Raw genomic sequence first — 14,850 nt, forward strand, 5'->3', positions numbered from 1 at the left:
TAGATTATCGGGAGAAAAATAAAGAACCCCTTGTAGCGCGTGCATCAGAAAATATCACAGCTAAAATAATTCATTAAATCGTCGCAATCCAACTGACCACCAAGAGCAGGTTACGCAGCAAGTTCGTGCGCCGATGTTTAGAAAAAGTCACAAACGCATTTGATACAATCTGATTTTGTTCATTATCATTTTACACTGTAATTCACAAACAAACATTCTATTTTTTCCTATCTTTTTTTTCTATTTCTTGTGCAATAAATAATGCAAGTTTAAAAAAAGAATATTAATCTGTAAAATGTACAAGGGTAAGGGCGTACGTCCATAAAAAACAAGAAAATAAGTTTGCAAGTCATTTAATGTTTTTTTTTAGGTTGTCGTTGTTGACCGGTAAATTTTCTGTTCGGACCGGTAAAAAATGGTAAAACGGGGCATTTACCGGTCCGACAGAGACAGGTTGGACCGGCAGAAAAAATGGGTTAGTGTGCAGCCCTGGCAAACAGTTAAAGGACAAGTTCACCTTCATTAACATAAGGATTGAGAGAATGTAGCAATATTTGTAGAATACATCATTGAAAGTCTGAGGAATATCGGACAATCCGTTCAAAAGTTATGAATTTTTGAAGTTTTTGTGCAGTCACCGCTGGATGAGAAGACTACTGCAGTGTATGATGTCACATGCGTACAACAATAATAAAAATAAAAATAAAAGGAAAATATAAAGAGAATTTCACAAAATTTCATCTTTTGAATAAAGTACACATTCCCTTGACTCGTTACTGACATGTTATGGGTAATATTATTCCCATTGCCTTTAGAAAGAGGCAAGTCAAGTGCTCTTTTATTATGCAAAAAAAGTGAAAATATGTTGAATTTTCTTTATAATGTTGTACTCATATGACATCACAAGCCTTAGTAGTCTCCTCATCCAGCGGTTCCAACACACAAATTTTAAAAATTCATAACTTTTGCATCAATTGTCCAATTTTCCTCAAACTTTCACTAATGGGCTCACACGGGTAAATAATTCCCCATAGAGACGTGTGTTAAAATTAAAATTTCAAAAAATTCTGTAAAATAGCTGGGAGAAATGAGGTGTTTCATCTTCACTAACCTGGATAAGTGAGATATACCCTTTCATCCATCAAATTTCCAGGGTGGATTCTTCTGTCCAAGGGTCCAAGCCAGACTACGAGTTCTTGTCACTCAAAAAATCACCTATTTTCTGTACACGTACCCAATGAAATATAGTCCCCTCAAATTCCATCAGAAAAGCTTTCATCTTCCAACCAAAATGCAGTTTGTAGAGGAATTCATACTCAATATCTACAGCTATTCAGTTTTTGGCCAAACTACAACATTGATTTCTAATTAATTTTTTTCTTCATTTATTTTGGTATCTTTGGTACGAATTTGTGAAGGGGTCTGGGACAGTCGATTTTATTTACAGGTGTGAGCCCTAATGTGTTCTACTAATATTGCTGCATTCTCTCAATCCTTGTGTTTATGAAGGTGAACTTGTCCTTTAACACACAACACACACCACTTGGATGGGTGAAAACTTATTGACATATTAGCTGAATTGAGCTATTGCTCATGTGAGCTAAAACAAACAAACAAACAAACAAAGCAAAACAACAACAACAACACAGAGACCTGATAATTCTAATTGCCTATGAACTGGGAATGGACAAGAAAAAAAAAATCAAACTGATATCATTAAACATACCTGAAGAGAGGTTGTCCTGAATCAAGACCTTAAACTCTTGCACAGTGTGAAGATCACTTGACTCCAGATGAGGGAAAAGAGCAGTGGGTTCTGATATGTGCTGAGCCATTATAAATGTTGCCAGTATCAGTCAGGCTGGTCTATTCCTTACTACCAGCTGGGGAACTCAAAGAGAGACAAATAGCAGCCTTCAATGTTGACAGCTTCCTTCCTGAGGATTGACAGGGAAAAAAAAAAATCAGTACACAAACTCTGTAATCATTTGGAGGTGATCTATTTGAGACTTTAATATATAGAGTGACATCCATGTGTGCAACTTACTGGTAATGCTTATGACGAGTAACAATACGACTTAACTCTCTTAAATGACACTAAATCATACCCTGATGCAAATACCGGTAAATATGCGGTGAATTTTTCATATAACCAAGAGACTGATTTTCAGAGTGCTGGTGGTGCTAACAAGACGTTCTGTGACAGAAATGCATACCTGCCAACATTTCAAGATGAAATATCTTACTCGTGGATTGCAAAAATCTTATTTCATATGCAAACTGAAGTTAAAAATCTTACTTTCGGTCAAATCTTCAGGAAATAAACATGAAAGGTATATCTAAATATTTTTTTAAAATCTGATTTCTCTGACAGAAAATCTGATTTTGCTATATTTAACGTAAAAAATCTTACTGAATCTGATAAAATCTTACTAGTTGGCAAGTATGGAAATGTTTGAATTTGAAGTGCCTTCCCACTCCATGCTCAAGTTGACTCTATCAATTAATCATAAATGTACACTTTGATGAAGTGGGGGGGGGGGGGAAGAGACGAGAGAGAGGGAGGGGGAGAGAGAGCAGAAAAAGGAAATGACAACCGAACAAACAAGGAAAAGTAGAAATTACGCGGTGCGTAATATATGTCCCCGCCGGAAGTAGCATTTAGTAGCAAAATGTACAATATAGGTAAAAAATCAAGGTCAAAGGTCAAAGAAGTCAAAGGTCAAAATTCTGTGTAGAAGTTTTGAAGCCCTCACCTAGTGCCATCACATAAAGCAAACAGAATCGAAATCGGGTTAGAAATGGCAAAGGAGTAGCATTTTGTAGCAAATTGTACAATGTAGGTCAAAAATCAAGGTCAAAGGTCAAAGAAGTCAAAGGTCAAAATTCTGTGTAGAAGTTTTGAAGCCCTCACCTAGTGCCATCACATACAGCAAACGGAATCGAAATCGGGTTAGAAATGGCGAAGGAGTAGCATTTTGAAGCAAAATGTACAATACAGGTCAAAGGTCAAGGTCAAAGGTCACAACTGAAATTCTGTGTAGAAGTTTCAAAGCTCCCATGTAGTGCTATCATATAAAGCAAACAGAATCAAAATTGGCTCCTAAATGACAGAGAAGTAGCAAATTGAACATTTTGATCACACATGGACGCACAGACGGACGGACGGACAGACGGACACACGGACACACACACGTACGGAGCCCGTTTCATAGTCCCCTGCTCGAACTCGTTCGGCAGGGACAATAACTGACAGCCAAAGCAAACCAGGCACATAATGTCCCATTGTTCCAGAGTGCTAGAAGCCACCATACCGTGACAATCTACATATGGCAGGCGAATTTCAGCACCTCGAGCATGTATGCCAAATAAATGCATGTACTGTAAACGCCGTAATTTTCGTGGTACATTAATTTTCACATATTTCATGCAATTTCTGGCTAGCACAAATTCTAAAACCCACCAAAGTTCTATCTTCACAATTTTCTCTACACATTGTGAATGGGTTGACAAATGCGCAGCGTGAATATGATTTCGAGCCGCTCAGCGCAAAAAAATTAATCACATGAAAATATGTTTACAGTATGCCGATGAAGAGCAGTGAGCAAGTAGCAAGCCAGTAAAATGGTATTTTCTTATGCATTAAGCAATATTTATGGCTATTAATGCATTATTGCATGCCAAAATTGGACCACTCATAGAAAAGCTAAAATATGTAAGAACATTATACCAATTAAGTGTCATTTTTTACAAGTGTGATGCGGCTACAGTGACAGTAATGACCTGAAAATGACTTTGAATTTGGTTTACAGAAATGTATTATCACATACATATTTTAGATTCTCAACAATGCTGTTGATATTAAACTATGGCTATCTATCATAACATTATTGCCATAAATATTGCTCAGTGCATGCAGAAATCACACATTTTAATACCAAGTCACTACTCACTCCCTAATCCCTGTACGCAAATGCGCATACTCTAGGTGTACATACAATGTACACCATATACTGAAATTAGCCCGCCAGTACTGTGATGAATTGTCAGATTTAGGATAAGCTGGCATCTACACAGACAAGTACGGTAGATGCCAGTTTATCCAGCCAGAATGATGCCAGAAGGGGAAATTGCTTTAGCAATTTGATACATTAGATGGCTTAGACAGTTTCTGATCCAGTATGTGATTGGTCGAGAGCTCGTCACATGATACTGTTTGTGAGGATCGCAAATGTTATATTTTCCCAGCTCGTTTATTTCACCAACTGGTCAAATGAATATATTTTTTTCCATGTGTGTCGCCCTCTTACGGTTGAAATACGAGCAATTACACCAATGTAAGGGTGTGGGACCACGTCGGTAACTGGGACGAGCAAACAATTACTACCGATAACTGCAGTCTGGATCGATATAATCTGTTCCCACCAGCCCCCCCCCCCCCCCCCCCCACGATACGTGTGAGAGAGCAGACGGCACGGCACGGCGCGGCGCAGCGCGGCGAGTAGCGTCACGCACTAGGCCTGCCTGGGTGGAAATCGGAAGCTAAACGTTACACAGTGTAATAATGTAGGTACCGTACCCAATCATATACCGTTTATGTATGCACGTATCATTCGGCCCGCGAAGTTTGGATTCACACTTCAAAATGGAACCCCATTTTGCCTATAATAAACAACGACGAGCTCGATAAGATTTTGGAGGATAAAGATTCTAACTCCACTAAACATGTCCTAAATCAAGCGAGTTAATAGTCTCGAGATATTTTGTTTAGTTCATCTTCATTGTACGTGCCTACATTGACGTAGGCTAACTTAGAGTAACGTTAGAATATTAGTCTGATCTAACGTTACATCGAACAAGTGGAGGACTACGACACCGAGCAGACTAGTCTGCAAATCACTGTGTTTTTCTACAATGTTCATCTCTGCAACAGAGGAAAAACAAGACTTGATTTTGAAATTGCTGCAGATTCCTGATGACAGAACTCAAGGTACGTCTAACGTTAGGCCTATATACCTGTCCTGGCACAAGACAAATGACTAAAAATCACAGGGTAGAAAAAGTATGATGCACTGGGGAGCCAATTTGGACGCATGCGATGTAGACACTAACACTAGACCTAAACGCTAGACTTACGTACATGTAACGTTAGACCGTGTAGATTCTAGAAACTAGATGATAGATCTAGTTTAGGCCTAACATTAGAATCTGGGTCTAGTCCTAACACATTAACGGTTAGGCCTAACGTTAGACAAATCTACTGAGTACTTTACGAAACAACATGTCAAATGATGAAAATTGCCCAGTAGGCCATAACGTTAGGCCTAAGTAAGAGTAAAGTTAGAATTGTTTTGTGAGTCGACCCTAGAACATCTGCTGATCTTTTGGACCTGAGCCTAATTTAACTATAAAGCGTCGTTACTAGACTTGAGCCTAACGTTAGTAGGGCCAAGGGCCTAGAATCTACTGTCGTTTAGGAGAGAGCTAGAGGACATGAGCCTACTACACGGCCCAGTCGCTGTACAAAATCGCGACAACGCGCACACACAGCGTCTGGTCGGGCTAACATGAGCATAAAAACGGTTATGCGTCGTTAGTGTGTAGCGTAGGCTCTTCTGTAAACCGTAATCAAGGGCAAGGCCATCTAATATAACAGATATCGACTGGTAGGGGGTGGAATGTAACATTCTTTGGAACGCCAGGGAGTTATATTTTCCCTCGTCATCATGTATTTTCCCTCAGCGCTGCAAGCTTCGGGAAAATATAATCCCTTGGGAAAATATAACTCCCTAGCGGTCCAAAGAATGTTATATTCCACCCCGTACCAGTCAATATCTGTATAATATGACACATCTGATAATCGGGAGTTCACTTGATCTGAATGCACTTTTAAAGATCACGCTGTTGAATGTGCTGCTACCAAAGAGCGCACGTACGCAATAGATCACTGCACTTCCAGTCATGCATGCGCGCGCATAATTTGCAGAGTGGTCAACACGCCATTTTGAATTCTGCAACGATGAATCCCGTCGGTCGGGGATTGCGCTAAAAAGTGCCATTTTTTTTTTGTTCCATGGACTTATCGCAAGGGCTCTCTATGGACTTATGTACCTTGTAATATAAACATGCACTTTACGTGAGTAATGTATAAATTCTTACCAGTAACATATAGATTTTTATAAGGTTTGTAGCTGTGTTGGGGTTCCCCAATGTGATGGCGAGGCCCCGCCTGTCTGATGCCGTGCTTTGCACGGCATCTGGTCGGGTTACTGTGACCAGCCCCAATGCGTGTCGTTGGGGCTGCGCATTGGAGGATTTTGGATCTGGAAAGGCATAGTATCGCAGTTAAATCTAACCTTATATACTAAAAAATGCGTCAATTTGAATACTTACCGATGTATTCCAATTATTGACAAGAGGATATGCGGAACATAATAGTCCGTTAATAGTCCATTTCCGTCTAAATCGATGACTTTAAATGATTCGGTCAGCAGGGATCTCTGAGATCGACAGCTGCTCACGAAGACGGGATTTGAAACCTCTGCGCTTGCGCGAGTCAGTAGCACTGTAGCCTTTTTGACCAGGCACTCTTGCTGTGCGACATCGTGTTGTGCCCAATCACTCGCTGCTGGTGTGGGCGCATTTCACTCGAACCCTTTCGCTCCCCACTACACAGCGCACAGCGAAAAGACCTGGTTCAAAGGCTAAAATCGTTGCGGCTCTCATGCGTTATTCATATCACCAATGCGTAAAGTACACGCAAAGGTTGCATCGAAAGCCAAAGAATGAGGTACATGTATATGGAGATGATCTCGTAGAAAAACATCTTTTCAAGACTACATGGGATGAAATGTGGAAATCAACAAGTGAACGTATCGTATGAATAAGGTAAGAAACGTACGTGCATAATAAAAATAAGGCTTTTGCTGGTAACTTACGAAACTAATAGTTGGGCAAATATTTGTGTTGCTTTTCCAACTTATGTGTCCCGGTCTGCTGCCGCATAAGGGTTTTTCCACTCTGAAACGCAAACTTGCAAATTGCTTTAACCCAGGTTATATAATAGAGGTTGACCACTCATCAGTTTACATTATTGTCACCATCGCAAGACCAATGTCCATCGCGACAGTTGAAAAAGACCATGACCGCAATCCGGTACAGCGTCTGCCGGTTCGCGACCGTGGTAGTCCGGTTCACGGCCTGATGTACAATTCCTATGCGATATGCGTGTGCTCCGCGATCTTCTGCTGAACGCCTTCATTTGGCTTGCAAACGCTGTGTAAGTGCCAAGTCCCATTGCAAAAGCACATGAAAAGGGCTGCCGCGCGTGCAGTGACTACGAACAGGGATTGCAATTGTGGCAGAGTCACTGATGTCTTTTTATTAATGTTTTTTTCTATTTTTTCGATCGTAACATCCACTTCCGGAAAAAATGGAGGCCCACATGGGCTTGCGAAAGTTCTATTTCTATGTGAGGACATGTATTCAAAATCCATGAACATCAGGAAAATGACAAAATATCCAGTTTCTTAGACCCCTTGTTCCTTAAAGGTAGGGGATACCTTTTACAGACCTCCCAAAATGCAGCAAAACATTAAATATGAACCTCAGGGGACTTGTTTAGGCCACTGCTGAGAAATTTGGAAGTCAACAGTTATCTACAATTTGAATAATGCACAAAACTCAACTACTCAGTAGTTCTGTGTGTCAGCCACACTTAAGCCTTTTTGTTGCAGTCTTCTGTATTTTTTTTTTTTAATCTATAAACACAAATCTAAAAGTATAAGAGCTGATGTAATAACATATAGAGTGTGTGGCAAGAATGTATATAGAAATGTTTGTAAGTTTTGATGAACTTTCTTCACAAAATATACATGATGGACACACATGCAGTGCATGGGTCTGCAAAGGTAGACTAGTAATGTACTGGAATTAACGGTGAGCCCCGAAAAAAATTCAATTCAAAATCTAACGGTCAATAAAAATGTACTAAACGTTACCTTTCACTTTCAATACTTTATGGGAGATTCTAAAATGATACTCTCTTCAACATACCACTGTATTTATACAACTCTTCATTTAAGGCAAGCAAATGGGATTCCCTACCTTTAAAGGTAGGGAATCCCATTTGCATGCCTTAAATGAAGAGTTGTATAAATACAGTGGTATGTTGAAGAGAGTATCATTTTAGAAACTCCCATAAAGTATTGAAAGTGGAAGGTAACATTTAGTACATTTTTATTGACCGTTAGATTTTGAATTGAATTTTTTTCGGGGCTCACCGTAAATTCCAACCTAGGCTACCTTTGCAGACCCATGCACTGCATGTGTGTCCATCATGTATATTTTGTGAAGAAAGTTCATCAAAACTTACAAACATTTCTATATACATTTTTGCCACACACTCTATATGTTATTACATCAGCTCTTATACTTTTAGATTTGTGTTTATAGATTAAAAAAATATAGAAGACTGCAACAAAAAGGCTTAAGTGTGGCTGACACACAGAACTACTGAGTAGTTGATTTTTGTGCATTATTCAAATTGTAGATAACTGTTGACTCACAAATTTCTCAGCAGTAGCCTAAACAAGTCCCCTGAGGTTCATATTTAATGTTTTGCTGCATTTTGGGAGGTCTGTAAAAGGTATCCCCTACCTTTAACTGTGATGTTAATAAGTACCGAAAATGAAATTTTGGATCCGAGATGTCGTCATTTAGGTGAGAATATTTCACTTTGGTCGGAGATTTTGCCCATGTCATCGGTTGATTTTTGTAGATTAGCAATGTACTAGTGAATGTGTGGTACACATGTGTAGAGTGTGTCGCTGCGTTCAGCATTATATTACCAAATATGCTGTCTGTAGTGGCCGCGAACCAGTGCCAGGCTGCGAACTGGGACATTACTCTACAGAGATAGCACTCTTTTGACTCGGGGCGCTCCCACAGTATAGAGTAAAACCCCCAATTTTCAAACACTTGAGCTTTTTTGCAATATTTGTTCAACTAAAATAATACTCTACAAAATTATATCTATAACAATGTATGTTAAATACAAATGTATATCAACCTACTTTTTCCCAATATTGATTTTGTTAAATACGTAACAAAATTTCACAGAATCCCCAAATATTATCACCTTGTCAATTCCACAAAATTTGGACAGCCTTTTGAGCGCGCGCCATACCTTGTTGGCGCACTTCTACATCAGAGACATTGCAGCGCCCGTCCGAATTTTGGTGTCTCTGCACTAGCATTCAGCCCCTGTACATTTATTCACTGCATTGGCACGTACAGAGATTTCGTTTTTCTTTTGTGTTTTTGAGGATACCATCATCACACTCTGAGCTTGCGATAAGCGAAAAATCTCGCAACAGAATGGCATAGTTTTTCAATTTTTAGCGCTTTTTTGGCGACTACGATTCTTTACACATGAGCTAATTCGCGCATGCTTTGGAAAAGTTGCGGCAATTCTGCGTTTTTGATGGCAAAATTTGGGATTTTAACGGTTAGATGGATTTTTGGAGGTGACTCAGGCACTTTCCTGTGGTAAACAAGTGTGCCAGTAATGCAGTATGTGAAATGATGTGATATGCATGTGTTGTGACAGTAGAATTTGCTGGTTTGTGGCAAGTGATAAAATATGTGTCCGTACCCGGACTTTGGAGGCCGGCCAAAAATTGGGGCTTTGACTCTAACGTTAACTGTGTACAAGGAGCTGCAGCTGGAGCGCCCCGGGGTGACTGGTCGGCCTATTTCTCCACATCGTACGTGAGTAAAATTTCAGGCAAATTGTGAGATTTTTCATGTTTCTATTGATAGAAAAACATTAAGTGGTCGATGTGTTGGGCACCCAACCATCTAACACTAACAGTAACTGTCTGTTCTTATCTATGTTATGCACTTGTCAATGTAATGACGCACCCCACTACCCCCGGACATGGGTGCGTCATGGTCGTTTTTTGACTGACCACACAGGGTTTTTGACGGACACCACAGTCACTTTTTTGACGGACAAAATGCTGCAAGTGACGAACACCACAGTCACTTTTTTGACGGACAACACGTTGAAAGTGACGCACACCTCGGTCACTTTTTTGACGGACATCCTTGGTACATTTGACGCACCCCCGTAAATACTGAAACGATTTTTGCATACGTTTTATTCAAGCAATTTCATTTTCTTTTGGTTCGTAAACATAATTTGTAAAAGTTTCGGCAAGTTTCCCTTACCATGGCCCTGTATTAGCCCCGTACCGTCATTCACCGTACATCACGCTGCTGCTACGATATTCCGTACAGTAGTATGTATTCTGTGCATGCAATCCATACATGACAATCACATGTGTGCAGATGCGCTGTGTGTGCGCGGCCACTGCTAGTCCGGTGGATGCATACTGCTGCAGCGCAGGTACACACCACGCCACGGCATTCCCGCGAGTAACTACATACAGCCCAGTCGCTGTACGTAGAGATTCGCACAGCTAACAGCGCTGGCTAGCATCGCGCATCTGCTGGTTGGGCTATCCCGCGAGCAGAAAATGGCATGCGGCAGGCAGTTTCTTCTGCTGCCGCTTCTTTTACTGTCAAAAATTCACCTTTGTCACCACAGAACATCATTTAGACGCACACTGTATTGGAATGTAAACAAACTTTCTTCGATAGCAATGTGTGTTGGTGTTGCATCGCAATATGCAATAGGCATTAAGTGTTCGACAGTAAAGGTTGAACTAAGTTGTTACATCGCTGAACAGTCCCTGGTTTGAGATTGAGTATGCATGATTTCATGGGTTTGTTGGAGGGAAAATGTAAGGAGAAAGGGTGGCTTTTAAATTATTTGCTTGCCAGATTCTGGCAAGCATTTTTCCCTCTTAATCCCAAACGCTTCCCGACTTTTCACTTGCCGTGGGAAAGCGCTCACTGTAAATTCACTGGCGGTACGTGTATCCGGAACTGGTAGCGTGCAAAAATGCGTGCAGTTTTCCATAGCCAAGTGATGTACCATGACGCACCCCTCGGTTCAAAATAATGCGTGTTATTTTCCATAGCCAAGTGACGTACCATGACGCACCCCTCGGTCAAAATTTTGACCGACAATGATGGGATTTTGACGCACCCCTCGGTCAAAAATTTGACGGACAAAGCTGGTAAAATGACGAACACCTGGGTCACAAATTTGACGGACCAAACGAGGAAATGACACACCCATGTCCGGGGGTAGTGGGGTGAGTCATTAACATTGACAAGTGTATTATACGGACAGTGCAGCCAGTGCAGTGCCAGTGCAGTGGAGCCCAGGGGGGGGGGGGGGGGGGGGGGGGAATGGGGGTTACATTTTTACATGAAGCCTAGCCTGACCAGACCGCTGTGCACAGCACAGCAGTCTGACATGTACTAGTGTTTAAACGTACGTAAACGACTGTCGCTTTTGACGGCAAGACCACAAAAATGTCTTTTATTTTGTTTGATTTTAACAGTAATACCACCCACCTATATCGTATATTGCTGATGGTTGAGTTGAATTTGGTGTTTTGTTGGTATCCAAACCTTATTGTTGAATTTTTCGGAGTAGATTGTGCGATGATTCACAAAATAAACGAACAGCCACGAACGCTCAACCCTAGGTACGGTGTTAGCATTTTACGTACGCCCGTGCGTTTCGTGTGTTACGTATATAAAGCTTGTCGTCTTCTACCATGTATTTCCGCGCGTGCTGCTCTCATGATATGACGTCACTCCGACTACCTCCGACTACCTACGTTGTAGCATAGGAGAGTGATTGCCATTCAATAACACGCAGAAGATGAGGAGTGAAGCAATACGGACGCTCACAGACCTGATTTTAAGGACTTATTTCGGTAGGTTTTTGACGTAATTAAAAAAAAATACGCATACCGATTATTGGATGATTATCATAGATTACGGGGATTCCTTATATTTTAGTTTTCCACGATTAAAAAAGATATTCATGAAGGAGTCGCACAACCACCACTGAAAAATGACAACGTCTGCGAAGGAGTAGCCGTGCAGCCCTGTCGCTTCGCGACAGCGGCTGCGTGTAGCTACATGAAGCCCTGCCTGAACCTGACCCTGTTTTCCAGGATTGCCGATTGATAGCTAGATCAAGACCTAGGGCTAGGCCTACAGTATTTAATGCTTTGCCAATGCTTTTCCTTAACAGTACTCTTGCAGTCATTCTAATATACTGTAGTACTCCCGAGCACCAGTTCATATTTATTACATACGATCTAGGGCCTACCACAGTTCAGGCTGTCTTCCACAGCGCAGCGCGGCGCAGCGGCCAAACACTGCACTGCACTGCCACTGCACTGGCGATTGGCACTGCCTCAATGGCAGAGAACACGAAACACATCCTTACGTACAACATGTAGGTACCGTACTACCGTATACACTAAAACAGGGTGCTATGCAGATTTGACAGTGATAGTGTAAACTTCATCAACTTCCTCGCTAGCTAACTCGTCGGTAAAGTGTTTACCATCACGCGATAATTCTAGTTTTACTCACCTTTTACTACTATCAATGTCATTTGGAACAAGCAGCCTGCAAGTCGCCATTTTGCACAATCATGTGACCGGTCGCCGTAGTCGTGAGATCGTGCAGGCGCAGTGTGCATGTTAAGCAGGCGTGCGTGCCGCGTACCGCGGCCGCGCCGTGCCAGGTCTTCGGATCCTCTATCCGTATCGAGGACCTGATACGGGCCGGGGGTTGGTGGGGGGGGGGGGGGGGGGGGGGTGGGGGGGAGGAGGGAGGGGAACGGAGGGGCAATCACGAAATGTGAGCTCTAGCAAGACATGGGCGTCACCAGCTTTTTTTCAAGGGGGGTGCGTTTTGACCCTAATGTAACGAGATTTTTTTTTGGACAGACATTTGGAATACAGGAAGCTCTCAATCCCTAAACTTTTACTGTTTTTGAGGGAAACCAAGCGGGGAAAGGGCACCGGCGTAGCTAGGATTTCATCTTGGGGGGGGGGGGGGGTGGGGTGTTAGTATGCGAGGGAGCGAGCAAGGGGGGGGGAGAGGGTGTGGAAGTGCCTAAGTAGTCCCCCCCCCCCCCTTCCCACGGTGAGAACTTTTTGCATATTGATGTTGTAAATGGTGCAATTTGATGCAGGCTTTTTGCGTGTTTTTATCGACTTGAAACAGTCCCACTTGTTTAAGGTAGCAGTACATTTTGATGGAATTTGTTGTTGAACAATGTGCCTATAAACTATATCATTTCAATAAACTTCTTGTATATACACTGATGTCATGAACGCGACCGAGCCCGAGCAAGGGGGATTTGATGCATGTTTTGCTTGTTTTATCGACTTGAAACAGTCCCACTTGTTTAAAGTAAAGCAGTATATTTTGATGTAGATTATAATATCGAACAATTTGCCTATAAAATAGTAATCCAAATAAACTTCCTGTTTTAATATTTACACTGAATATCATGAACGTGGCCAAGCAAGAGCGAGAGGAGTGAGCGAGGGGGAGGATGTGGGAGGGAGCAGTGGCGTATCTAGGGGGGGGGGGGGGCAAGGGGGGCACGTGCCCCGGGCGCCACTCCTTGGGGGCGCAAAAAAACGAAAAAAAAAAAAACGAAGAAGAAGAAGAAAAAAAGAAAAAAAAAACGAAGAAGAAGAAGAAAAAAAGAAAAGAAGAAGAAAAAGAAGAAGAAGAAGAAGAAGAAAAAAAAAAAAAACTCGCCGGGAAGTGGGAGGGAGAATGGTGGGGGGGGGGGGGGCAGAAAACCAAATCAAACAAGATAAAAACAAAACATGATGACGACGCGGACAAAATGACAGTGTTTATTGTGTTCACACAAAAATTCTATGTTCTGTGAGCTGAAATACAAAAATTTTCGACTCGCTCGCTGCGCTCGCTCGCCAAAATTTGTATAAAAAAGAAGATAAGAACAAAACGTGATGATGACAAAATGGCAGTGTCTATTGTGTTCACACATGTCATTTTATATTTAGCAGGCAAAATGTTTCACGGAGCAGCGGCTGCAATTTCATTCGTTCTGAAGCGATCGCCCATTGGATCAAAAGAGGGCGTCAACCATTGTCAACGTCCTCAAAGTCCTCACTTTGTTGGTATAAATCGTTATCTATAAGGCCGTCACTATATCTTGATTAGAATTGTAAGATTTAATAAGCAAAAAATGACAAGAGTTTCATGATTTGTAAGCTGAAATACAAAAATTTTCGGCTCGCTCGCTGCGCTCGCTCGCCAAAATTTGTATAAAAAAGAGAAGAACAAAACGTGACGATGACGCGGACAAAATGATAATATCTATTGTGTTCACTCATGTCATTTTATATTTAACAGGAAAAATGTTACACGGAGCAGCGACTGCAATTTCATTCGTTCTGAAGCGATCGCCGATTGGATCAAAAGAGGACGCCAACGGTTTCGAACATACGGGGAAGGGGGCGCAAGAAAAAAATCAAAAAAGATAAGAAAAAAACGTAATGATGACGCAGAAATATACAAATTTCGGCTCACTCGCTCGTACTAATTTAGAGTATTTTTTCAAGTCCTCAGTTTGTTGGTATAAATCGTTATCTATAAGGTCGTCACTATAATTGTGAGATTTAATAAGCAAAAAATGACAAGAATTCCATGTTTTGTAAGCTGAAATACAAAAATTTTCGGCTCGCTCGCTGCGCTCGCTCGCCAAAATTTATATAAAAGAATATAAGAACAATACGTGATGATGACGAGAACATTTACAAATTTCAGCTCACTCGCGCGCACTAATTTAGAGTATTTTTTAAAGTCCTCAGTTTTTTGGTATAAATCGATATCTATAAGGCTGTCACTATATCTTGATTAGAATTG

General features: G+C 41.4%; 1 protein-coding gene across 1 annotated transcript in view; it reads right to left on the reverse strand.

The window, feature by feature from the left end:
* Window positions 1-12,594, reverse strand: part of LOC140240733 (hamartin-like) — a 63,807-nt gene extending 51,213 nt beyond the window's left edge. Inside the window, exons 1-2 of the mRNA XM_072320497.1 lie at window positions 12,529-12,594; window positions 1,727-1,937 (exon numbers count right to left, since the gene is read on the reverse strand). Coding sequence (XP_072176598.1) covers window positions 1,727-1,835 — 109 coding nt within the window. The 5' untranslated portion in view covers window positions 1,836-1,937; window positions 12,529-12,594. The remainder of the gene's footprint in view (window positions 1-1,726; window positions 1,938-12,528) is intronic.
* Between the last annotated feature and the right edge of the window lie 2,256 nt (window positions 12,595-14,850).

Source organism: Diadema setosum, chromosome 17, assembly GCF_964275005.1.
Source record: "Diadema setosum chromosome 17, eeDiaSeto1, whole genome shotgun sequence".
Lineage (NCBI taxonomy): Eukaryota > Metazoa > Echinodermata > Echinoidea > Diadematoida > Diadematidae > Diadema > Diadema setosum.